Below are 23,969 nucleotides of genomic sequence, written 5' to 3'. Positions count from 1 at the left end.
TGTGAAATGCTATATAGATAGATGTTCATTAGCTCACAAGAGTCCTCTCTCTCTCTCTCTCTCTCAATTACTCTTATTCTACCTATCACCATCCCAAACTCCTTCGGAAAAGGAAGCTGGTGGATTAAGGAAATTAATCTCTCCACTCTCATCTTAACTAATCCTGAGCGATCCTTAATCTACTTCATCGGCCGCTCGGCCTCAAACATCGAACGCCCTCGCCCTCGACGAATCATCGGCAGCCCGGTGTGGCTCCCGCGGCGAGACGGTGACAGTCCACCGTGTCTTCCTCCCGCCACTTGGCTGGGTCCCACATCCAACACAATACTGTAACCCTTGACCTCCTCTCTTTCGCTCTCGCTCGAATCTCTTCCTCGGCTCCCTCCCTCCCTGCCTCCCCCCTCGTCGGCCTGCGACCGCCGGATCGCTGCCCTGGTTCGGGACTTCGGCTTCCGCCCCCAGGGAAAGTCCGCTCCCATGGCCGCCTCCTCCGGTGGCGGATCAGCGAATCTTGGGTTCGGATCGGGCAGATCCTCTGGCGCGAACGGTTCCTCGGGCAATTCAAGGTCCGGCTGGAACTCCAACTCCGCTGGCGAACCCTGGATCGGCGTCGGGGTCTCCGAAAGCCGGAACTCACCGGCTTACAACGATGTCTTTGGAGGTCCGACGAGGCCCTCGAATGCGTCCTCGCGGGGGCCATTGGCGTCGTCTTCGCCACCTCCTGCTTTTGATTCCATCTTCGACGGCTATGATAAAGGTGCGGGCGCAGAACCTTCATCTTCGTCTTCTTTGCCTGTTTATGATAAGCCGGTCTTCGATGATTACATCTTCAGTGGCATTCCTGGGGTGAAGAGCTCGTCGTCGTTCAAGTACGATGATGTATTTTCCTCGATATCATCGGGACCTAATCGCGTCTCTTCTTCCCCATTCGAGGACCTCCTTGAGAATCTTGGCAAACCAATGCCAGAGTAAAAAAAAGGTGCGAGTGATTGGTAGATCCGCGGAGGAAAAAGATCGGGACTTGTCTGATTTCGATGACCTGATTCCTGGATTCGGCGGGTGCAGTCCTCCCAAGAAAACGTACGTCTTTATCTTCCTTGGCGATCTTGCTAGATTCATGCATGCTGTATAAACGTGGAAGAAAGAAACTTACTAAAGGTCTGACTTATGGGTTTAATTTGATCTAAACTATAGATCTTGATGAGGATAGTAATTATGATAAGACTCGGCTGACGTAAGCCGACGCCTCATGCCTCGATCGGCGCGACTGCACTCGGTCAACCGAACCGGAACACCGGCCGAGGCGCATTAACGCCTGCTTAGGCGCTGTTCTTTACGCCACGCCAGCGCCCATGTCAGACGCTATCAGCCTACCTCCTGCAAGCGGGCACATTAAACAGCAGGAAGCTTCCCTATAAATACCCTCTCGTTCATCAGAGAAGGGGGGGGTCACACATACAAACACTTCTTCTTCTGAAACCCCCTCCACATCTTCTGCTAACTTGATCGTCGGAGGGGTCGGGTCGAGCCTCCCGACCCGACCTTTGTGCAGGTGCGAAGCCGAGGGTCCCCGCCGGGCACGCGGACGACGAGCCCCTGCCCGGAGGAGACGGCGACCCCGTCCCGATTGGACCATCGCACCGGACCGACCCCGCGGGCTCGAGGCACGCCCCGGTGAGATCCCCGACGTCCGGACCCGAACCGAGCCGCGTCGGCCCCGAGGCCACGACTCTCAAAGTTGTTTCCCACAACATATTAGTGCTAGAAGGAGGGCCCGGAATGTCGGGTGATCACCCGAGTGGCTCAGATGAGCCCACGGCTGAGAGGTCACACCCGATCGAAGCCTCGGGGGAACATCCCCCGCACGGAGACCATCGTGACGAACACCCCGCCACGACCTCCGAACGATATTGGCGAATATTCAATGACCCAGGCTTGTCGCCGCCGGACGGCGCCCTAGCTGACTCAACGCCCGTGTCACCCGAGGCCTTTCAGGACCTCGCTCGTCAAGTCCGAGCTCTGATGGAAATGGTGCAAACCATTATCCCGCTCGTTTCTCATCCGACGCACCCGCCCGCAATCAAACCACTGCGACAACGCAAGGCGCCCGTTCGGGCCCACTTGACACCACCGGAACCCCCCACTTCGCCTCGGGTCCGACCGACCTCGCTCGGGGATCCAGTGAAGACAAACCCGAGCGGCCGCCCGGAACCGGAGGTGCTCTCTTCAAACTCCCTGCGGGCCCAATTGCGCTTCGTCAGCCAGCGACTCGACGAGGTGCAGGTCCAAGGGAGAGCCCGGGGAGAACGCACACCAAGGGTCTCCCTTCTCACCCGAGATACGGGACCTGACAGTCGCCCCGGACTTCCAGCTCCCCCCTCTGGACGCTTACCATGGCTCCACTGACCCAGCGGACCATGTAGCTGCTTTTCGCGCCCAAATGGCGCTATACGGAACCTCTGATGCCCTGATGTGCAGAGCGTTTCCTACCACTCTGAGAGGGCCGGCCCACGCGTGGTATGGCGGCTTGGAGATCGGAACGATCGCTTCCTTTGACCAGCTCGCCAATGACTTTGAGCTCCACTTCGTAGCCTATGCACGGCCAAAGCCCTCCGCGACACTGCTCCTCGGACTCAAACAAAGGGAGGATGAGCCCCTCTCACACTTTGTGGATCGCTTTGCCACACAAATCCGGGGCTTGCCGGACACTCACCCCTCTGTTAGTGCAGGCGTTTGTGATAGGCCTGCGACCTTCCAGATTCCTCTGGTCCCTCGCGGAGCGACCTCCCACTACGGTGCCAGAGATGCTCCAGCGGGCTAATCGGTACATCGCAACCGAGGCCTGGGCGACCGTGAGGAGAAGGGACGACCTCTGACCACGGGCTCCATAAGAGAGGCCAAGCACCTGCGGTGGCTACCCGATGTAGTCCTCATGAAAAGAAATCTAAGCCCTGCCTCAGTCTCTTCTGAGTGAAGGTTCAGTATCTACCTGACCCCCTCTCGGCTCGCGGTTGGCCCCAGCTTAAACCCCTCTGACTCTACACGGCTCGGCCGTAGACTACTTGAGTCTACCTCAGCGCGGCCTGCCCGCCTGAGTTGTGTCCCTCGGTCCGAGCCACTTCCCTCGGCCATGGACTACCCGAGTCCACCTCAGCGCGGCCTGCCCGCCTGAGTTGTGTCCCTCGGCCCGAGCCACTTGCCTCGGCCCGAGCCACTTGCCTCGGCCCGAGCCACTTGCCTCGGCCGTAGACTGCCGAGCCCCCCTCAGGGCGGCCTTCCCGTCCGAACCTCATCACTCGGCCGCATGACGCTCGAGACCACGCCTGCGCGGCTAGCCCGCCTGCGTCGTGCTACTTGGTCGCATGACGCTCGAGACCACACCTGCGCGGTCTGCCCGCCTGCGTCGTGCTCCTCTGTCGCATGATGCCCGAGACCACACCTGCGCGGCCTACCCGCCTGCGTCGTGCTCCTCGGCCCCATGCCTCCCGAGACACACCTGCGCGGCCAGCCCGCCTGCGTCGTGCTCCTCGGCTCCATTTTCTCGAGACACACCTGCGCGGCCAGCCCGCCTGCGTCGTGCTCCTCGGCCCCATGCTTTCCGGGACACACCTGCGCGGCCAGCCCACCTGCATCGTGCTCCTCGGCCCCATGCTCCCCGAGACACACCTGCGCGGCTAGCCCGCCTACGTCGTGCTCTTCGGCGTCATTTTCCCCGAGACCATGCCTTCGCGGCCAGCCCGTCTGAAAGCTTAAGCCATGCCTCGGACTCCCGTTACAACGTCCGACGCATAGCTTCTTTCCGGGGGGGAATATGATGAGGATAGTAATTATGATAAGACTCGGCTGACGTCAGCCGACGCCTCACGCCTCGATCGGCACGATTGCACTCGGTCAACCGAACCGGAATACCGGCCGAGGCGCATTAACGCCTGCTCAGGCTCTGTTCTTCACGCCACGCCAGCGCCCATGTCAGACGCTATCAGCCTGCCTCCTGTAGGCGGGCACATTAAACAACAGTAAGCTTCCCTATAAATACCCTCTCGTTCATCAAAGAAGGGGGGGGTCACACATACAAACACTTCTTCTTCTTCTGAAACCCCCTCCACATCTTCTGCTAACTTGATCGTCGGAGGGGTCGGGTCGAGCCTCCCGACCCGACCTTTGTGCAGGTACGAAGCCGAGGGTCCCCGCCGGGCGCGCGGACGACGAGCCCCTGCCCGGAGGAGACGGCGACCCCGTCCCGATTGGACCATCGCACCGGACCGACCCCGCGGGCTCGAGGCACGCCCCGGTGAGATCCCCGACGTCCGGACCCGAACCGAGCCGCGTCGGCCCCGAGGCCACGGCTCTTAAAGTTGTTTCCCACAACAGATCTAACATTTAACTAGTGATAAGGTATATTTTGGGTTCAGGCCACGTCACAATCGATGCTACGCCACGCTACAGCCAAGTCAGCAAGAGGAGCACCCTCACGCGCCGAGCCAAAGACCATACCAAGATGCTGCTCGGTATGTCTCATCCCGGTAAGCCCGGGATAGCGTCGTATGGTGCCGTTCCACGCGTCCCGGGACGGCGGCCGCACAAAGGTATCATCTCACCTCTCGAGGATCGGTCGCCACGACAAAACTCGTACGACCGACCCTCGTTTAGTAGTATAAAACCCATGGCCGGTATCTGGCCCAGGGAGGGAGAAAAGAGGAGAAAAAGGCAGTACCCCACACTGACTTACTTGTCGAGGGGCCACGGTCGGTAACCACCCGACGGGGCCTTCTGTGCAGGAGGGTGATCATCCCCGGATCAAGATCATCTCGATCAAGAGAGGTCACCTCCCCTCGACGTGTCGACTAGCATCTCGGCGGAGAGCCATCGACCAACGCCTCGAACAAGAGCCACTAACCAGCTTCCCGGCCTCGGCAACCAGCTCAGACGACCAAAGACTCCCGACATCGACCCGTGAACCAAACCGTGCCGACTCATCGGCCACGGTGCATCTGTTCACCAACAACTAGGGCAGATTTTTAGCATTTGTTCTGACCGTTTATGCTGCCTCCTGGATCAAGCAATGTCTGTCGCTTATATTCAACTCTGTGTTGTTCGGTAATCAAGTTGGGTCGCTGGACTGATATCATGAAAGATGTGTTACAGAGTTTCACACTGCCTATCAGCGACTCCATTTTTACTGTGGCTGGGAAGGGTTATGGAAAAGGATACAATGTTATTGATATACAGACATGCATATATGAAAGACAGTGAGATTCAGGAAGTGATTATATAGCTAAGCAATTACAAGCACTTTTGTGCTGGTAAAACAATGATTTTGGTGTTCAGTGTTTGTATAGGACTAGACAATCTTATTTGGAGATCAATGACATGTAGATCAATAGATCCTATACAAATTAGATATGGATCAGACGAATCCTTGTTCTTCTCTCATGCGATACTAACTGGATCAAAATCTTGGTCCATATCCAATACAACAGTAATTTGTGCTTTTAGCAGCATAAACACTTATTTTGTTGGTTAAATCTTGAATCTACTGTAACTTTTACCTTTTACTTGTTTTTCTCTTTTGTGCCCTTCTATATACTTTTGCTATATGATTGGAGAGCTTAATTCACTATTATATGATTTCAGTGACAGTCTCTATCATGGTGGCTGGGTCGAATTAAAATAAAGTCAATGACCATCATGTCCTTACCTTGTTAACCATTTCTTTTGGATCTTCCTTACATGCTCATTTTGGAAAATTCCAGTGTATTTTATATCAGATAGATGGAAATTTCTTCTTCTTCCTGTTGTTATTGACTCTTCCGAAGTCCTCACCTTGGAACTTGAACCAATTTACTCCTCTATACTACTGCATTATAAGCCTGGGGTGATACATTTCCAATTATTTGCAATGATCTTCCATCATCTTATTTTAAGTGGTGCAAACTGAAAGCTTTCCAGTCATCCAAAATTTCTTGATGTTTCCTGAAACTAATCATTCATCTCAACATTCTCTTCTTAGTTGTAATAGCATGAAATGAATTGCCTAATTTGCTCAATATTTTCTAAAACCAATCATTTGCCAAATCCTTGGGGTTCTTAGTTTCTATAATATTCTGGAGTTCTTCCACATTCTAGTCTGTTGAACAAAATCATCTCCAATTGTGACAATATGCAACCTTACACTCGAAAAGCTCAAGTAGATAATGACTTATTTTCAAACCTAGGTGAATATGCTTCCGACATGTTTGTCAGAACATCTGCTTTGCATGCTAAAGCAGCAGAATCAATGCAGATTAAGTTGTTCACTCGTGCCACAATTTTGATTCTTCTAATATCTAAATAAAGCATGCAGTTAATTATCTGGATCAACTTTAGTAAGCAGTTAATATTGATTAAATGGATGACCCACATGTTTTAATGGTTGGACCTTTAAAGAAAATTTTCTGAGAAATACGTGCAAAGCAAAATGCATTACACCAAGTTCATTACTTATTTGTTGTTTTACTCAGGTATACTTGTGGAATAATAAATTCAGTGATGTCACCTCTGCACCACACTATTTGACTTTTCTATACATTGGTAGTGAAGAACGCATTACTCTTGGTTATGGTCCTTAGATACAACTATAGAATGCTGTATTTCCTTATCCCAAGATCAAATGAGAGTCTGAGTGTATAAAACATTTATTGATAAATCCTATAAAACCATTTATTAAGTTATTTATGAAGCTTCTTTTCTTGTAGCTACCTACATCAGTCTTTTCTACTTCTTCTAGAGCAAATTTTGAACCTAGTTTGTCTTTACTTTTGAAGAAGTGATTCGTTATCACCATGGTTGCTGGTCATACTTGTAGTTGCATATGCTTGCATTGACGTTGGATTGATGGATCTACTTTATATCCAAAGTACAGGTTATGGCTTTTTCAGAGATGTAATATACACTGCTTTATGTTTTGGATTGCTCATGAATTATTAGAATGAGGTGATCTTATGGTAGTTTTCTCCTTATCTTATCTTATGTTCGTTTCCAGTGCCAAAGTTCTAGATTCTCTCAAGATGGTATTTATGTTATAGACTTATGGGATTGGAGGCAGAGTCTATCCTCCACTTGTTTTATGTTACATGTTCTCCTGCCATATTAAGTCTACATTTTCATGTAATAGATGTCACTATTTGTTATCATTATTTTTTCTAAACTGCAAAATCTATTTGCAGAGAGTTTCCAGAGGCTAACAAACAACAGCCTTCTGTCTCATTGACTAAACCACCTGCCAGTATGACAGAAGATCCCTTTGTTGTTTTAGAATCGGAGTCCCCTTCCACGAATCCATTGTCTGGGTTGTTCACTGACCCTTTGGAACACATTAGTCAACCAGTGAATTTTGAGGGCACAAAGTAGATGACTCCATTAATGGAGGATTACCTGGTGATAGTAATGTTTTCAATGAAGGCTTAAAATCAGAACCCTTCTTTACAACTGAAACCAATGAAGGTAGAAGGGACAAGAGCCCTGTCAAGAATATACAGAACATTAGCGCTGGACATGGACAACAACCACCTTCTCAATCTCTGGTGGATTCCTTTGAGAACATCATGCCAAAGATGCAGACTAGCCAACCTTCTGACTCTCAAAAATCTGGTGGTAGGTGCAGTTTTAATAGTGCTGGCACAACTGAGAGAAATATCTTAGGAGACCAGTCTCCAGAGTCAAATGAACAACTAAATACAGCAGATGATATATGGCTTGCAGTTGATGAAATCCTCCTCTTCACTCAACCTACTACTGCTTCGCCACCTTCTAGGCCACCACCTTCTCTCGTCATTAAAGAAGCAACCATTGGTTCTACTGGGCCAAGAAAGGATGATGAATCTTTCTCTCAGTCTACTAATACTGCCGCAGTGGATCAGGAAGTCCGTTGTGTCTCCGATAGATGAACTTGAAGATTTTGCAATGGGCAAGCCTCAAACATATCCCCAGGAACATTCAGACATTTTTACGGGTGAAGAAGAAACAGAGACAAACTCAGCTGCTGCAGCATCTGCTGCTGCCTTGAAGGAAGCAATGGATAGAGCCGAAGCAAAATTCAAGCATGCTAAGGAGGTAAGGGAAAGGGAACGTGATGCAAAATTTACTAAAATTAAAGAGCCCATGCATCAAGAAGATCTGGAAGATGATTGGGAACTGGAGCAGAAGGAATGGGAGTATAGAGAGGAGCAGAAGAGACTTGCAAAGGAGAGAGAACAAGAACTTGAGAGGGAAATAGAAAGAACTAGACAAGCTGTGGAGAGGGCTACAAGAGAGGCAAGGGAAAGAGCTACTGCTGAAGCTCAGCTCAGGGCTGAGAGGGCAGCTGTTGAGAAGGCAAATGCTGAAGCAAAATTTTCACGTGGTTTTCATGGGGCACAGTCTTCAGGTTACTCCTCTGCTGTTAAAAAGGCATCATCTGCAGCAAATTTTGCTGATGACATAGCTTCCATTTTTGGAGGTAACATTTTATATGGTGCAGCTTGATCTTCTACTTTCTGCTCTTCTGCAGCAACTCCTTTTGTACTTGGTTTTGGCACTAATCCCTTCCCTCCTCTTCCTCTTCCCCTTCCCCTTCCCCTTTCCCTTCCCCCTCCCCCTCCTTCCCCCTCTTCCCCCTTCCTTTTTTTCTTTTCATTAAAGGCCCTCCATCATCTGGAGAATTTCAGGAAATTGAAGGAGAGAGTGAAAAAAGAAGAAGAGCTAGGTTTGAACAACATCAGAGGACACTTGAGTGTGCAGTAATGATGTTTTATTTGGATCACATTGTATAAAAATGAGAATAATCATTTGTGCTATTTTGCTGCAAATGACCTATTTGATACCTGAGCTGCATAACATGGCTGCAGGAATTCTTTATTTTGGTCTAATAGTCTATGTTTTCTACAAGCTAAAGCTTTGGCAGATAAAACTGAAAGTGATATGCAAACTCAAAAGGAGCAGGCAGAAAGACATTTATGCTTTCTGTCTTTCTGAATGCTACATTTAGTCTGAGCAACCATTTGCTTTATCTAAATCTCTCTGAAAGTCTTCTATTGTATTATATCTGTCGTTCGCTATAAAGGTCATCATGTCATACACACTGCTTCCCATCTCTTTAATAATTGTCCATGCCAATTTCAGAGGATTGCTGAGACCCTAGATATTGGTATAAAGCAGTGGGCTTCTGGTAAAGAAGGCAATTTGCATGCCTTGCTTTCCACATTGCAATATGTAAGCTACTGTTCCTTCATGTCGTTGAAATTGTTGCCAATATTTGAGATTGATATGCTGCATTAGTAATGGTTTTGCGACTGAGCTTCTAAAACTTTCTTGCTTTAGTGTTTGTGACTGTTCTCCTTGAAGGTTCCATTATGTAGTAGTTCTTGACTTTTGTATTGCTTGATATAATTGGTAATGGATATTGGATAATATCTCCTGTAAACACCTTGGAGTTGGCCATTCTACAATATACATCTGCCTCTTTTGGTCAAATGCTGCTTCACTAATTTGCTTCAATACTGTAGCTATTCTTTTCTTCTTTCCATTGCTAATAGAGTCTGAGAAATCACAGACATCATTGTGTGAAGGGAACTATGGTTGGTACCTAATGGATATGTAGGCAGTCATATGGGCCACCCAATTGAGTAGTAATAGATATGACGGCAGTCATAAGGGTGTAGAATATTTGTGAGCCTACTTTAATCTATTAAATTTTCCTAGTTGTTAAAGGATAAAGCAGTGACTAATAAAATTTTAAGGCTTCATTTGGATATTGAAGAACTGATTTTCATATTCATACAAATGTGGATATCCTGTTCTTTATCACCTTCCTAATTATCTTCCTATTTTACAAAACATGGCAGGTACTTTGGCCTGAATGTGGCTGGTAACGTGTATCTTTGACTGATCTAATCACTGCTGCATCGGTGAAAAAAGTCTATAGAAAGTCAACTTTGTGCATCCATCCTGATAAAGTTCAACAGAAGGGTGCAACTCTTCAACAAAAGTATATTGCGGAGAAGGTGTTTGATCTCCTCAAGGTATGCATCTGGTTGTAATTGGATCCTGATGCTTGTCATTTGCTTCCATAATGAGCTCTTATAGTTTCAAGAACTCAAAACTGAAATGGTTTTGGTTTTTCTTCTGGTGTCACTTATGCATGAAACATGTGAAGGTCTTCTTGCCTACCAAAATCTAAAACACCATGCCCTTGGCACCAGGTACAACAGTACAAGCAGATTTGTGAGCCTCACTCAATTCTCAATTCTATATAATTTTTTGGCATAACATTTGTCCTGCAACCCTTAGTATCTTACAAAACTTTGAGAACCTTTATTTGACACCTGGCTGTGTCCCATATAAAGAGAGGAGTATCAATTACTTGAACAAAAGCTCTAGTTGGTATCAACACTAGAGAACCTCATGAAGAACCTGTACTGTTTTTATAATCTATTTATCATAAATCAAGAGTTTCATTGACTTTCGAGCAACCCATACATGTTCCTGAAGTGTGGTGCTGCAGGTTCTAGAACTAAACAGTAGTTTAAAGAACTTAATGTAGAATCTGTATTCTGTATTTATTACGTATCAGAAGATTCATATTATGGGAGAAACCATATGATAGGTCCAACTTATTTGGATTTTAATGTCCTCTCTCGAGTTGATAAATATTTTGAGCTATATAATATTGAATGATTCTGGAACATGAGTATTTTGAAATGCTTAGATTGATACAGTAGGAAGTATACTAGTGACCAAGCATATTGATGTTGAAAGAAATAAGAATGCATTAGTTAATTTATGATTTAAATAATTGAGGTTTTGAAGCTATTAATTAATTGCTTATGTAGGTGACAGTCCATTGAAACTTGTTCCTTGTACCTCTTATAGGTATGATTTCACAGAGGAGCTGGAGCCACATAAGCTTATTAAGATACAAAATCAATATCATCTCACTCAAAAAGACCTGTATTTGCTAAAACTTCACTGGAGTTGAAACTAAAATTTTTGTGCCTAAACTCTAATCTCGTGTATATACTTTTTCTTTGTTCTTTGGGCGAATATATTCAGATAGCTTGTAGATCTAATTTTCTTAATTTAGTGTGCTAGGAGTTCTACAGGGTACCCAAGCCATCTTGTCCCATCATGTTTCGTTATGATGTGATATGCTCAGTTAAACTGATTTTTGTTTTGTAGTCATTATCCACCTTTGAAAATTCTGTAAATGAGCAATTTTAAGAACATGATGGGAGGAAATGCTAGTTTGCTGCAAGAAGCTCGAGCTAATTTTAGAATGTTTTATGTGTGTTCCTTTTTGTGATGAAACAGGAAGCTTGGAACAAATTTAACTCTGAGGAGCTCTTCTAACGTCATTGAGGTATGCCCTTTGCCAATCGCATGAGCTATACAGGAGTGCAACTTCATGGGAGGTTTGCTCTAATGCCTCGATTCTATCGTGTATTCTTTTGCCGGATTTTCTAATGTGTTGATCCAGCAATGATGTCTTTTCAATCAGCAGCAGCACCCATATTAGAGAGTTCTGTTGTAAATGTATTTTGCATCTCATGTATCAGTGTTGGAGTAGAAGGTGTACGCAACTCTATGATGTAAATCCCCTGCTGACCTCTCTACTCCAGCCGATTTCATGGAATTTAATTTTGATCATGTACAACAAATCATACAAGTGGTAGAACATTCATATAAGTGCTATCTATTTGTTTAGTGTTTTCCATCACCTTAATCCTTTGAGTAGAGATGTTACTTAAGCAGCACATATTCAAATAGGTAAGTTGTAGTGTTTTGAAGGTCAATGTGCGGAGTTTCATCCCACGTTCTTGGGGCTCTTTTTGGGGAACCCACTTAAGTAGCTTCTTTATCTGTAGAGTAAAATTGCGTACATTGAACTCTCAGTTCACCACCTACTTCTATTCTTTAGCATTTGGTAAATGCCTTTAGATTCTTCCGTTTCCTTGGTGATAGTTTCGTTAGCTAATAATGAAAGGATGGGGAAAAGCTTGTTAGAATTTAGACATTCATGAGGCAATTTTATTATTTTTCGTGTTGTTATTTTTTAAAAAAAAATTTAATCTCAACCAATCTATATTACATTCGATTTACTGCTGCATCTGACTTTAGACGTTTATAACATTTCACCCAATGTTTAGTTTACTCTCCCACATATGGAATTTTACGCAGTCAGTCTTCCGTTGCATTATGTTCATCGATCGCTGATGTCACTTCGTCGTCGTCTTCTTCCGGTTCAGGTCAGCTTTCTACCCAAACCGATCACCGTTGAAATAACAAGAAAAGGATCATTAATTTGTGATTGGCATGCTGAGAGCCGTTTTACACAAATTACTTAGACTACTTCTCCTACCCGTTTTGCTTACCTGCCGTGCTCATTGCTTGCAGCGTCTTTCCTATCCAATCACAGGGCGGGTAGAGCAAAGTGTGACGTGTGCCCGGCCGCGGTGGGTCCCGCAAGATTGGAACCGCCATCAGGTGGTTCCGTACCCAACTTTCTATGCGTAAACAGAGCGATGTCACGTGCGGCGCACATGTGATTCGGTAGTAATATATCAACGGCAGCAGTAGCGGTCGCATAGATACTTGTGTGATGGGTGAGAGTCACGAGGGTCGCTTTTCCGTTCCCCCACCCCGCAGAAAGAAGCCCCTGGCTTCTGAGAGCGACCCGTTCTGGTTTCCTTCCTTCCTGCTTCCTCGAATCCGAGGTAGAAATGGAGATATTTCCTGGTCCAAGTGCTAGGGTTCGGAGCGGTGTCGGTTTCCATCGGTTCCGTGTTTCTTCGTGTTCTTGTTGGCGGGTCGAGGGGTACCGACGGTTAGGGCATGAGCGAATGGGGCTCGGGAAGTCGGAGAAGGACGCCGGGGAAGGGGAAGAGGTGGTCACATGCTCGATATGCTTTGAGACGGTGATGAGCGGCGGGGCCCGGTCCATGGCCTTGCTGCAGTGCGGTCACCAATTCCATCTCGGTCGGTTTCTTCCTCTGTAGTTCGCCCTCGTCCTCGTGATTATGTGTTTCCGGAACTACACCTTGTCCTTTTCGGTTCGGTTTCGTGATCTGAGGGCGTAAAGTGTGGTGGACAGCAGTGATGCTTCCATGTTGCTTTCATTGCTGCCCCGATGACTTCTAGGAGTAACGGATTATGACTACTTTTCGGTGTTTATCCTAAAAAAGATATTATTGCAATTTCTTCCTCTACATGGTCAAGGTGGGGATTAGATGAACGTAGATTATATATTGCATTAAGAAAAATAATATCGGTAGATGGCGAGAGGCTTGTGGATGAGGTTAGGACTGAAGGGCTCGACTAGAAAGATCTGAAGAAGACTATTGAATATAATGCGTCCTCTAAAACACATGTTGAGCCAAAAACCTCAGATGTACCAGTACTCTTTGTCTATAGATCGAAATGTTTTAGTTGTCAAAGATATTTTTTTAATTATCACATTCTAGATGCAACTGGAAGTAAAATTTAGTTTATTATCGAGTGAATAGAGTTATCAGCCTCAGTGTTCATCGTCCTCGGAGCATGTTCTATTTCTTTTCAGAGTGGTTGTGCTGTTTTCCTTTATCTCTGAATGTCTCGGATGAGACCTCACAACCTAAGAATTATCTTGATTATAATGACATTGTCTCGATAATACTTCTAATGTTCGTTATCTGAGAGTTAAAGCTCTCTATTTGAGAAGAAGGAACCGTCTTATTTGTCACTTTTCATGGTCTGGGACAAGTTGTCAATAATACAACCTTTTGTTTTATTCACTTCATGTTTGGTTAAGTAGGCAGTGACTTCTATGTTAGCTTATGCTTAATTTACTTCTGAGGCCCTCATTTTTTTCTTACATCATTATGGTTTTCCTGCCTCCTGAGTGTATCTGCTAAGGACTACCTTATATTTCAATTCTCCAGGAAACTTCAAATTAAGTTTTCACTAACTCTGGTCTTCTTTTTTACAATTTCACTTTGGTTAAAGTTGATAACTATATAAAATTCTACCTTGGCTTTTGCTTCTTGCACTTCAAATGCCATGTGCATCTCCTGGGTTGTAATCGATTAATCTTCTTGAGAGCAGTACATGCAAGTTTTTTTGCAGTTACCTCTCACATTGGAGAAAATTTTCAAAATTTACCCTGACACTTGAAAGCATCCTTTCAGATTGCATTGGTTCAGCTTTTAATGCTAAAGGAGTGATGCAATGCCCAAATTGTCGGAAAGTTGAGAAAGGGGATTGGCTCTATGCAAGTGGCCCTCACTGCCTGCCGGATGTTAGTGCAGATGAGTGGAGACATGATGAGGACCTCTACAATCTTAGTCATTCAGAAACGGTAATATATATTTGTACTCGGTATATGTAGACACATGCTTACAGATATATATTCTCTAATGTGTATATATAAGTGTTTGTATATATGGATATTAACCATGATCTACAATATTAGAACAAACTATAGTTAAAAAATCATTCAAATTTCATAGCAATCTCTATGTTTATCAAGTCAATGGATATATAATATGTACTAGCTCTCTGCACATGTTAATATCCATACCCATGTTTATCTTTTGGTGTCTCCAAGATCATGTGATCTCAACAGCATTGGAAGCTGAACATGAATATATTTTTTATATTGCTTTGTTGTAGCTGACTAGGATGGGATATTTATGGGTGAGATATTCTTTTGTAACGGCATAGGTTTTACCCTACCCTCTTGCATTATCATAGTAATTATGTCATCTTGTTCCTTGCATGCTCCACTCTTAAAATATGAGGCAAAGCCTGATGGGTAAGGTTGCCTAAGAATTTCAGCTAGATAAATAAAGATAGTCTTACCAGTTTATATCGGTTTAACATATTCCTTTTTTTGAGAGTGATATATCTGTTCAAGGGGATTACTTATTAAAATTTATCATTATTAAGCATTGCTGTATCAATCACAAGAACTTGCAACATGCTTCGTGGCTTCCCGTGATGCTTTGATGGTTGATGGCTTAGATGATAATTAGCTTCTTATTTAGAACGTGAAAAATGGGTCAGCTAAAGGAATGGCATGCACACCCCACAATAATGAGATTTAAGGAGAAATTTCACTGTCTTAGTTTTATAAATTAATATAATTAGAAACATTTTGTTGCAGTAGGAAGAAGATAGAATGCTGCACGTCATAAGTTGGGAAAAAGTAGCATTAGTCGACAAAAATAAAAATGTGTAATCTTCATGGTTTTTGACTTATTCAATGCTTAGTCTGCAAGATCATTTATCTCATCATTTCTTTAACTGAATAACTGAATGATGTATACCCGTCAATACTTCCTTTCTTACGTCTTAGCAAGTTACTTTCAGCTCTGTGGTGATTTCAATCCTCGACCAAAAAAGAAGGCATTTAATCAGGCATGACAGATTAAATTAATTGATGATATTTGGGATATGTATAGATGGAGACTAATCCATCATTTGAGCTTTTCATATCATGCAGTTTTTTTTGTTTTTTTGACAGTGAACCTTAGCACCATAATGATGTCGTGCATCATTGAGCGATTAAGGTGCAAGTAACAAAAACAGCCCCTCTCTTATAGGGATATAATTGTACATTGACTCTCACCAGACCATATATTGGTGGGTTCCATTGGACCACCTTCTTTAGTGCTTGTTACTTACTACTTCGACAACAAGATCATCTTTGCACCCTTGATACACCATGAATGTCACTGCAATCCAACCTCACTTTCACTTTGAGAGAGTTTTTTGGGTTGCAAAATGGACTATGATCAAGTGTCCTTTTCTGAGACATTGCAGGTTGAACTGTTTCTTGAGATTGTCATATTATCGCCACTCGATTACCAAACTAGGACAAATTTTCTCCGCTTTTTCACATCTATCTTGAGATTTAATATTTTCTTACACTATTCATATTATATGATGCATTCTAGTTACTTGAGCTGACACTGCATTCCTGCTAACTTTTCTCTTTTGACTTTTGCAAATTTTTGTCGGGATGTGCTTTGATGAAGTCTTAGTATCACATAGTAGTACCCTTGTTCGAATTATCCATCTTTTTAGATCCAATTGAACAAAGAAAGTTTGATGAGCTGCACTTCTAAACTATTGTAAAGTATATTGTAGGACTTTCTATTTGTTGTTTGCTTAATTTTGTTCAATGTTTGATCTGTTCAGTTATTCAGTGGGCATTATTGTTCATAGATTCATACATATTCCAGAAATTGCAATACAGTTCTCTTTTGATTTGTTTATGCAGACATTTGGAGTCCATTGGCATCCATTCAGTAGATTAGCAAGGATTCCATCATCTTTTGCGTAAGTGTGATATTTAAATGATTTCGTTTTGAGTTCTTTCATTATTTGTTTCAAAGACATAATTTATTAGCTTTAATTATTTGCTATGCTGGAAGCATGATTTATAATTAATATATGTGAACCATACAATAGTTTGATTAAAATGTAGCAGATACCAGAATCTCAGGTGGCTCAATTTAGAACCATATTTTTTGTTTCTGTTTCAGTTAGAAAATTGTTAAAATTAAAGCTGTCTGGATAAATTTCAATGGTAGAGTTTCCAATTTGTATGAACTTATATTTTCCTTAGTTTCACCTGCATCATCTTTCTTAATTTTGTGAGGATGCATTCTGGCTTGTACTGGTTAATTTATTTTAGGAAACTTTTAGTGGTCCTGAATTGTTCAAATTGTTCAATATGACTCATCCAAACTATGGAATTATTATTTTTTCCAATCTATTTATGCAGGTTTACCTCTTGAATAAAGTATGTAGGTATTACTAAAGTAATTGCTTCATTCTTATGTTTTTTTCTCTCTTTTTTTCATAGATTTTTCACATTTCTGTAATAAAGAATAGCCTTCTAATTCTTGATTTCATGCCAACGGCATATCGAAACCCTCTATGCAACTTATTTTAAAATGCCTCTTTGATGTTTTGCAAAGCTTGTTGTAGTTCATTTACTTTTCGTGGTGGCATATGTCTATGTGAAAGTTGTTTGCTGGAAAAAACTTGGTTATCCCATTACATAGCATTTGCTGGAAAACCGTGGTTATCTGATAGCTTGTAATGGTGGTAGTGAGTTAACTTTGTGTAAAATAATCACCAGCTACAATAAAGTAACATTCTCTGAAATATTTATATTGATACAATTCTGTTCTCACATGATTAATGAGTAGAATTATGTGGATACTGGTCACATATTTAAAAAGTGGCAACCTTTTTTTACTACTAAGTTAAATTACAACCTGGCCATCTAGGATTATATATGTGCCATTTTCGCCAGTTAGAATATGAAGATAGTGGGAATCTGGATGATGATATGAAATAGTTTTTATTTAATTTTTAGGTTATTTACTTGATTTTTAGCAGTCGTCTGACTTTCGGTTATCTTGTGTTTAGGAATACCTTGTATGTTTCCCAGTTGCCAAGTCGGATCCACCTTGTATATGTTACTTGCATATAAGAGTTATTATTTATGTTCTACACACACATACAAAATCTGGTGTGGTTACCTTGTGAAGCACCTGAATATAAATCTTGACGCAAGCCAGACATGCATGATAGAGCGAGCTAATCTCTCGTGTCATCTTCATTCTCTACTGTTCCCTACAAATTTTTTAGGTAGACAGAACATGCATTTTCTGCCAAGGATAGACAACATTTTGTTACCTGAATAGCCTTTAGACAACATTTTGTTGTTGGTACTTTTTCTTGCTTCTAGTAAAATGAGTAAAAATATGCTGGCCATTTTGTGATTTTAACTAATGCTCATTGCTTGCATTTTCTTACTGATCTGGATCCAGAGCCAGAGCCTCTAGCGCCACTGCACAATCCTTGGTTCCACCATATCTTAGAGCTCAGGGCAGTGTTCATCAACATAACCAATATCACAATCTACAAAGTGTACATGGATCCCTTATGACAGGTATGCCACAAGTAAGAGGTTTGAGGAGCCTCGGGCCACCACCTCCACTGTCGCTTCCAGATCAGGGTGGATATTTCTTATTTCCTCCATCAGCTTCTTCAGGCCATAGTGCCGTAGGTGGCGAGAACATTGGAAGACATCATTTCTTTGCATGGGAATGTGAACGCTTTGCTCCCTACCCTGTTATGCCTGCACAAATGGAATCGAGTGGGTGGAGGCCTTTCCTGCATCTTACTGGTGAAGGCCAGTCAGAAGGCTCATTTCATCTATCGATACATTTAGCTTGACTGCAATCCTAATGTGAAGGAATTGTTACGATTGTAAATGTGTTATATTTCTGTAAATGAACCAACTGTAGTACAGGTTGCCTTGGATGACTGAAAAACATATATATTCTCGCTCTAATCTGGCTGAATTGTTTCCGCTCCACTTGTTCCATTCCATTGGCAGTTAAATTGATGTCTGAGGTGAATCTTCCTCAAAAGCAGGGTAGGTTTCAATACTTGTATCAAGTGCTGGATGCAATCACAGTAAACTCATTCTGAGGGTATCCTTGGTCAAAAGGAGATATTATTGATTTTCAGGAAACTGATCAGAAACTAAAGCACTTGTAATTTGATTTATCAGCACAATATTCTGATATGCAACTGAACATTGAGCTTCAGAAGTGCATTCCTAACAGTTTTAAGGTCAGTAATTCTCAGTTTCCAGTACATTAGTACATTAATAGATCCTTGGTTTTCATCATCCAAATAATTGCATATGTTCTGTTCTGTTCTTTTATTTTTGCCCTCTTTAAACCTTTTGAGATATATATAAAGTTTCCAAGTTACTGTGATGTTGATACATTAGAATTAGATGAAAAGATTAGTGGTATTTTGTCAATGGCTTTCTTCTAAGCTTTCCCTGTTTGTTGTCAGAAATAAGCTTCTATGATTTTTTGACTGAATGTTCAGTCCAGAAGGAGAACAATTACATATGATTTATAGAAGATTGCTAAAAATTGATAATAAATTGCTAGTTGACTGGATTGCTTAGTTTCATTAGAATTTAGAGTGTTCATGGATTTGGTAACTTTTTATTAATTGTTCTTCATCATGGCTACAATTTAGCTTCCTGTTACACCCTCAATGGCATCACAATGATGGTAATAGATTCATTCCTATAGAGAATAACAGATTACAGCTACATTTTGTGCCCGCACAGCCACAGCTCACAGCAAGGATTGGTCCTCGTCTCTTTGCAGAAACTTTGGAAGCCAGAAGAGCGACCATGCTATGCGTGTCTTCTGAACAAAGCACAGATTTCTATTCTCCATGAGCTGGAATGACACTCACATGGAGGTGGATCAAGTGGTTGCACCACTTGGAGCTACTGCTGCTGGTGGCGTGGTTGGGTTAGACTCGACCATCATTTGATGTGGATTAGGAGGATGATGATGATGATGTGGTTGCAGTGCATAGAGTGGTGGTTGGTGTGGAGAGCTACTATCTGTTTTATGCAGCCTCCTACAGTTCTTATAGAAAGGGCAAAGATTGGTTGAACAGGTTCTTCAAAGCTTTCCTGGTTTTGCTTGAGGTCAGTTGAAGCTATCAACACTATTCCTGGATGGCTTAATAAGTTACTGCTGCTTGACATAAGCAATTTCCTTCTAGTGCACAAGACTTATATCAGTATAATTCTACCCCTATAAATAGAGAGGTTATGGCATGAAATAGTCAATTTTTAAATAAGAAATATTGTGATGAAATGCATTTTTCTTATACTTTTATCACACTATTGCATGTGATTTGAGAAATTAGCCACTCGGATGCATTATTATACACCTTCCTTGAACATTTAAGTTTCAACATACAGATTCTACCAAAGCTCATCACAAGCTAGCCAAACACATGCCGGTTGATTAATTCAAGGACGGCCCTGTTCTGCTATGGTGGCCATAAACAATTTTATTGAACCTGGATTGTGATGTGGCCTAATTCCAGTTGAGTTAGGCATGCCCTAGTGGACCTGTTCATCAGTTGCTCTAACTAGGTCTTAACTTTGTGTCAAACCAAGAAGACCTGGCTCACACATGCTTCCCTCCGACTTCCAATTCTCCTATTCAATCTTGTCATTAACAGTTGTCACTGGATCCCTATATTATAATTGCCTTGCTTGGGATTCACATTTTCTGCTTTTGACTAATCCCAAATCGACTGGAACATATCTGTGATCCCAAACCTTCCAATTAAAGTTAAATTGAGTTGATCAAACACATTACCAATATTCTAATTATTGGAAATGATCAATGGTTTTGATTCAATGGTGTCGAATTAGCCCGATCATGTGGCGGCCCACCAATCATGTGATGGCAAGCGTGGGCCCGACCGCGTGACCAAGCCAGGAGTCCCCGCGCGTAGCGTACGAGCCGGTGGGAAGACATTCTGGATAAGAGAAGACGGAAGGGTCCGTTTACCAAGAGCCTCAATACCACGCGCTTAATCTGACGGCTAGGAAACTCCCATGGTCTAAATCTGACGGATATGTGGCATCGACGCGCTTTTGAATCCTTCTTCCCTGCAAGAACGATAAGCGTCGCTCTTTTCCTCTCGCCTTGTTGCGGTGGCAACGTTTCAAAGCTCTCTGTTTTCCCACGCTTCAATCCCGAATTGGTAGGTTTGGAGGGGGAGAGAGAGGCGATTCGAAGCGAAGGAAAAGGCGAATAGAGACGCGTTGCACTCGCTTGGAGTTGGGACCGTTAGAAGGTGAGTGGCGCGAAGATGATGATGACGAGGGCCTCGATGGGGGCCATGGAAGGGCCGGTGCTCGACGACGTGATAAGGCGGCTGCTCAGCGGCGGCGGCAAGCAGGTCCAACTTTTCGAGGCCGAGATCCGGCAGCTTTGCGTCGAGGCGAAGAAGGTTTTCCTTTCGCAGCCCAGCCTCCTCGAGCTGCACGCCCCTATCAAGATCTGCGGTCAGTTCCGATCCTCCCCATCCCTCGGTCGATCTGCAATTGAACTTGGTGCAGTTGCCTTTTGCGAATGGATTTGGAAATTCTTTCTTTCCCTTGGTAAATTTAGATAATTTTGGTATGGTCGTCGTCGGAGGGTTTCTGATAGTGGCATCTAATTGGTCTTTCTTTTCCTAATACGTTCATCTTGATGCCGTCATAGGAGAGTACGTAGACTATATCCTTGGAGGGGTTCCATCTTGGAAATCACCGAAAGCCGAGTGGCTTTGCATTGCTCTGGTGATTTGTTGTGATAGTTTTCTTTGCAGACTCCTAATACATTTTCTTAAGGTTTGAATTAGAACCTATAGTTTGGTGTTATCTACTCTGAAAATTTAGGCTGCTGTTTAGTGGAGAGCCAGAAAGAAGATGAAGATAGATGACAGTGGCTGGGAATTTTGAGACAACTTTGGAAGAAACCAAATTTCTAACTAGGTTTCTTAATAAATTTGGTTAGTAGAAGACCTGGTTGTGCTTGAGACTGAGGAAGTAATGCAGAAGATTTTGATTGGAAAGAACAGGGGTAGTAATGTGGAACAAGGAGATCGCCATGCCTTGTAATGTCAAATTGAGTAATCGACAAGTGGAGAACTGACTATGCATGCTTGTTGACTTTTGAGTTGGCAAAAGGAAAACCAACTAGTGACATTTCCATGCTCATTCCCTATCTTTGATCCATATCAGCTGTTATGCCTTACTGGAGCTTTCATTTATGAAAGTTTGAGTTGCATTCTTGTATATTACTTATATTACTTTAGTTGGTCATCCTGCATATACACACTACTCGGTTCTTGTGCTAAGATTATTCACGTTGCATCCACTTATGCTTCTTGGCTTTAATGTGATAACAATCTATATGAAGTAACTTCAAAGTGACCACTTCACTGTCAGTCTGGAATGTGTGCAATCAGGTAGGCTTATTATTATTTGCACATGCTGTAGATGTGGTCACTTTGTTCATGCACTCCAATGGACCTTAAAGCCAAAGACATTGGTAGAATTCTTACTTTTAGAAGAATATCATGTTTGTGGCTTCTGAGATAATGATTGGATGTAAAAGAAATACACCTCGGTTTTCAGATCCAGCCCTCTGGCTAAAATTTGTTCACATAGTTTAACACAAGCAGATTACCGAAGCACAATAGTAGGATTGGACAATGACAAATTTTTGTTCCATGTTCTGAATGAAGACAAATTATTACAATTTTGAACAATCAGTAAATGGTATCTAAGACTTATATGACATTAGCTTTTTATCAGATTTTATAATAGAAGATATTTTTTCCTTTCTAAAGTAATCTTTTCACATGCTTCTGACGTAAAATATAAGCATGCATGTGCACTTGAGGACTTTGATTTACCAACGGTTGCTTGTAATATCCTGAGTGATATCCTGGTTTGGGAATCTTTTTAACATTCTGTAATGCCACTTATGCTGCAGGTGACATACATGGGCAATATATTGACCTTTTGAGGCTGTTTTATATAGGTGGATTCCCTCCTAATTCATCTTATCTGTTTCTTGGGGATTATGTGGACAGGGGCAAATATAGCTTGGAAACCATATGCTTGCTCCTAGCTTATAAAATAAAGTATCCTGACAAAGTCTTTCTCCTAAGAGGAAACCATGAAGATGCTAAAATCAATAGAGTCTATGGATTTTATGATGAGTGCAAAAGGAGGTTTAACATTCGGCTATGGAAGACATTTTGTGATTGCTTTAATTGCTTACCCATGGCAGCCGTAATAGATAAAAAGATATTTTGTATGCATGGTGGCCTTTCGCCAGAGTTGGAAAACATTTACCAAATTCGAGATATCTCGAGGCCCACTGAGATTCCAGACTATGGTCTTCTTTGTGATTTGCTTTGGTCTGATCCTGATTCTGATGTACAAGGCTGGGGTGAGAGTGATCGAGGAGTTTCAGTTACTTTTGGTGCTGATAAGCTTGTTGAGTTTTTGGAGAGGAATGATCTAGATCTTATTTGCCGAGCTCATCAAGTCAGTAACTATTGTCATCTCTCCTGTACATTTTTTCTTCGTTAACCTTGCAAACATTGCTTATGCTTAAAATATTTATAGGTAGTGGAGGATGGCTATGAGTTTTTCGCACATAGAAGATTAGTCACAATTTTTTCAGCTCCAAACTATTGTGAACAATTTGATAATGTGGGTGCGTTATTAAGCATAGATGAAAACCTGTTATGTTCATTTGAGATATTAAAAGCAGCCACACCGGGCAGCTCCGATGCATTGGTAAAAATACCTAAGAAGGTAACTTCTTTTCCAAATTCTTGTATTCTTAGGGATGATTTGTGTTTTTCCAGTGACTTCTATGTGAACATGGACATAATAACAGGTTTCTTCACCCTGAAGCAAGTTCCTGGTGTTATATGTTTGACAAAATGATTCTCTTTGAGGATCGTAGAAAAATTTAGCTAGTTAAAATTTTCCTTCTACTTCTCCTTACTCTGTAGACACTAATCAGTTATTCTGTTTTCGAATAAGCAGCCATCTCAAGGTGGACAGGTTTAATGTCTCCATAGTCAATCGTTAGAGGGTGACTCGGGTCGGAGGGCAGGTTATTGTGAATGTGGATCAACTGGAGCTTGCATTAAGGCCCCGAAATGCATTCAACATGCTCTTGAACCATTAGAAGATGAAGTTTGTGTGTCATGCCAGCAAACATCTGTAAATTATTCGACTCCTTGTTGTACAGCAATTCTATACAATTTCCCCCCCCTCCTATGCACATGTATGTAGGAGGGCTCATTATAAGAGACTGATTTCGAGGTTCATGCTTCTTTAGGAAGAATTTGAGACCTTTTTTAGTGCTTAAGATGAAAGGTGGCCAAGCAATAGCTTTTGCTTTTGAAGTAAGTAATCAGTTAAAACCTGGCAACTATATTGGGGCCACTTCCTTCCATTGCTTAGCTAACAGCTCAAACAAAATAAGATACATTTAACCTTTTCTGTGTTGAGCTTGATTTGCTTGTTTATTATTTCATCCAACTTG

General features: G+C 42.8%; 2 protein-coding genes and 1 pseudogene across 2 annotated transcripts; all 3 read left to right on the top strand.

Annotated features, from left to right (window-relative positions):
- The first annotated feature begins 316 nt into the window (after nucleotides 1-316).
- Nucleotides 317-11,731, top strand: LOC135586968 (auxilin-related protein 2-like; annotated as a pseudogene).
- Nucleotides 11,732-12,625: 894 nt separating this feature from the next.
- LOC103969963 (E3 ubiquitin-protein ligase IPI1) lies at nucleotides 12,626-18,388 on the top strand. The gene is made up of 4 exons (XM_009383598.3): nucleotides 12,626-12,990; nucleotides 14,178-14,347; nucleotides 16,274-16,332; nucleotides 17,838-18,388. The coding sequence occupies exons 1-4, from the start codon at nucleotides 12,735-12,737 to the stop codon at nucleotides 18,244-18,246; spliced, it is 894 nt and encodes a 297-aa protein (XP_009381873.2). The 5' UTR covers nucleotides 12,626-12,734; the 3' UTR covers nucleotides 18,247-18,388.
- A 2,175-nt stretch (nucleotides 18,389-20,563) lies between these two features.
- Nucleotides 20,564-23,751, top strand: LOC135596983 (serine/threonine-protein phosphatase PP1-like). The gene is made up of 4 exons (XM_065089335.1): nucleotides 20,564-20,917; nucleotides 22,395-22,954; nucleotides 23,036-23,227; nucleotides 23,465-23,751. Exons 1-4 carry the CDS (start codon nucleotides 20,722-20,724, stop codon nucleotides 23,486-23,488), a joined length of 972 nt encoding a protein of 323 aa, XP_064945407.1. The 5' UTR covers nucleotides 20,564-20,721; the 3' UTR covers nucleotides 23,489-23,751.
- The last annotated feature ends 218 nt before the right edge of the window (nucleotides 23,752-23,969 follow it).

Source organism: Musa acuminata, chromosome BXJ1-2 (assembly GCF_036884655.1).
Source record: "Musa acuminata AAA Group cultivar baxijiao chromosome BXJ1-2, Cavendish_Baxijiao_AAA, whole genome shotgun sequence".
NCBI lineage: Eukaryota > Viridiplantae > Streptophyta > Magnoliopsida > Zingiberales > Musaceae > Musa > Musa acuminata.
Note: the sequence above shows the minus strand (reverse complement) of the source record. Positions and strands in the feature narration are given on the sequence as shown.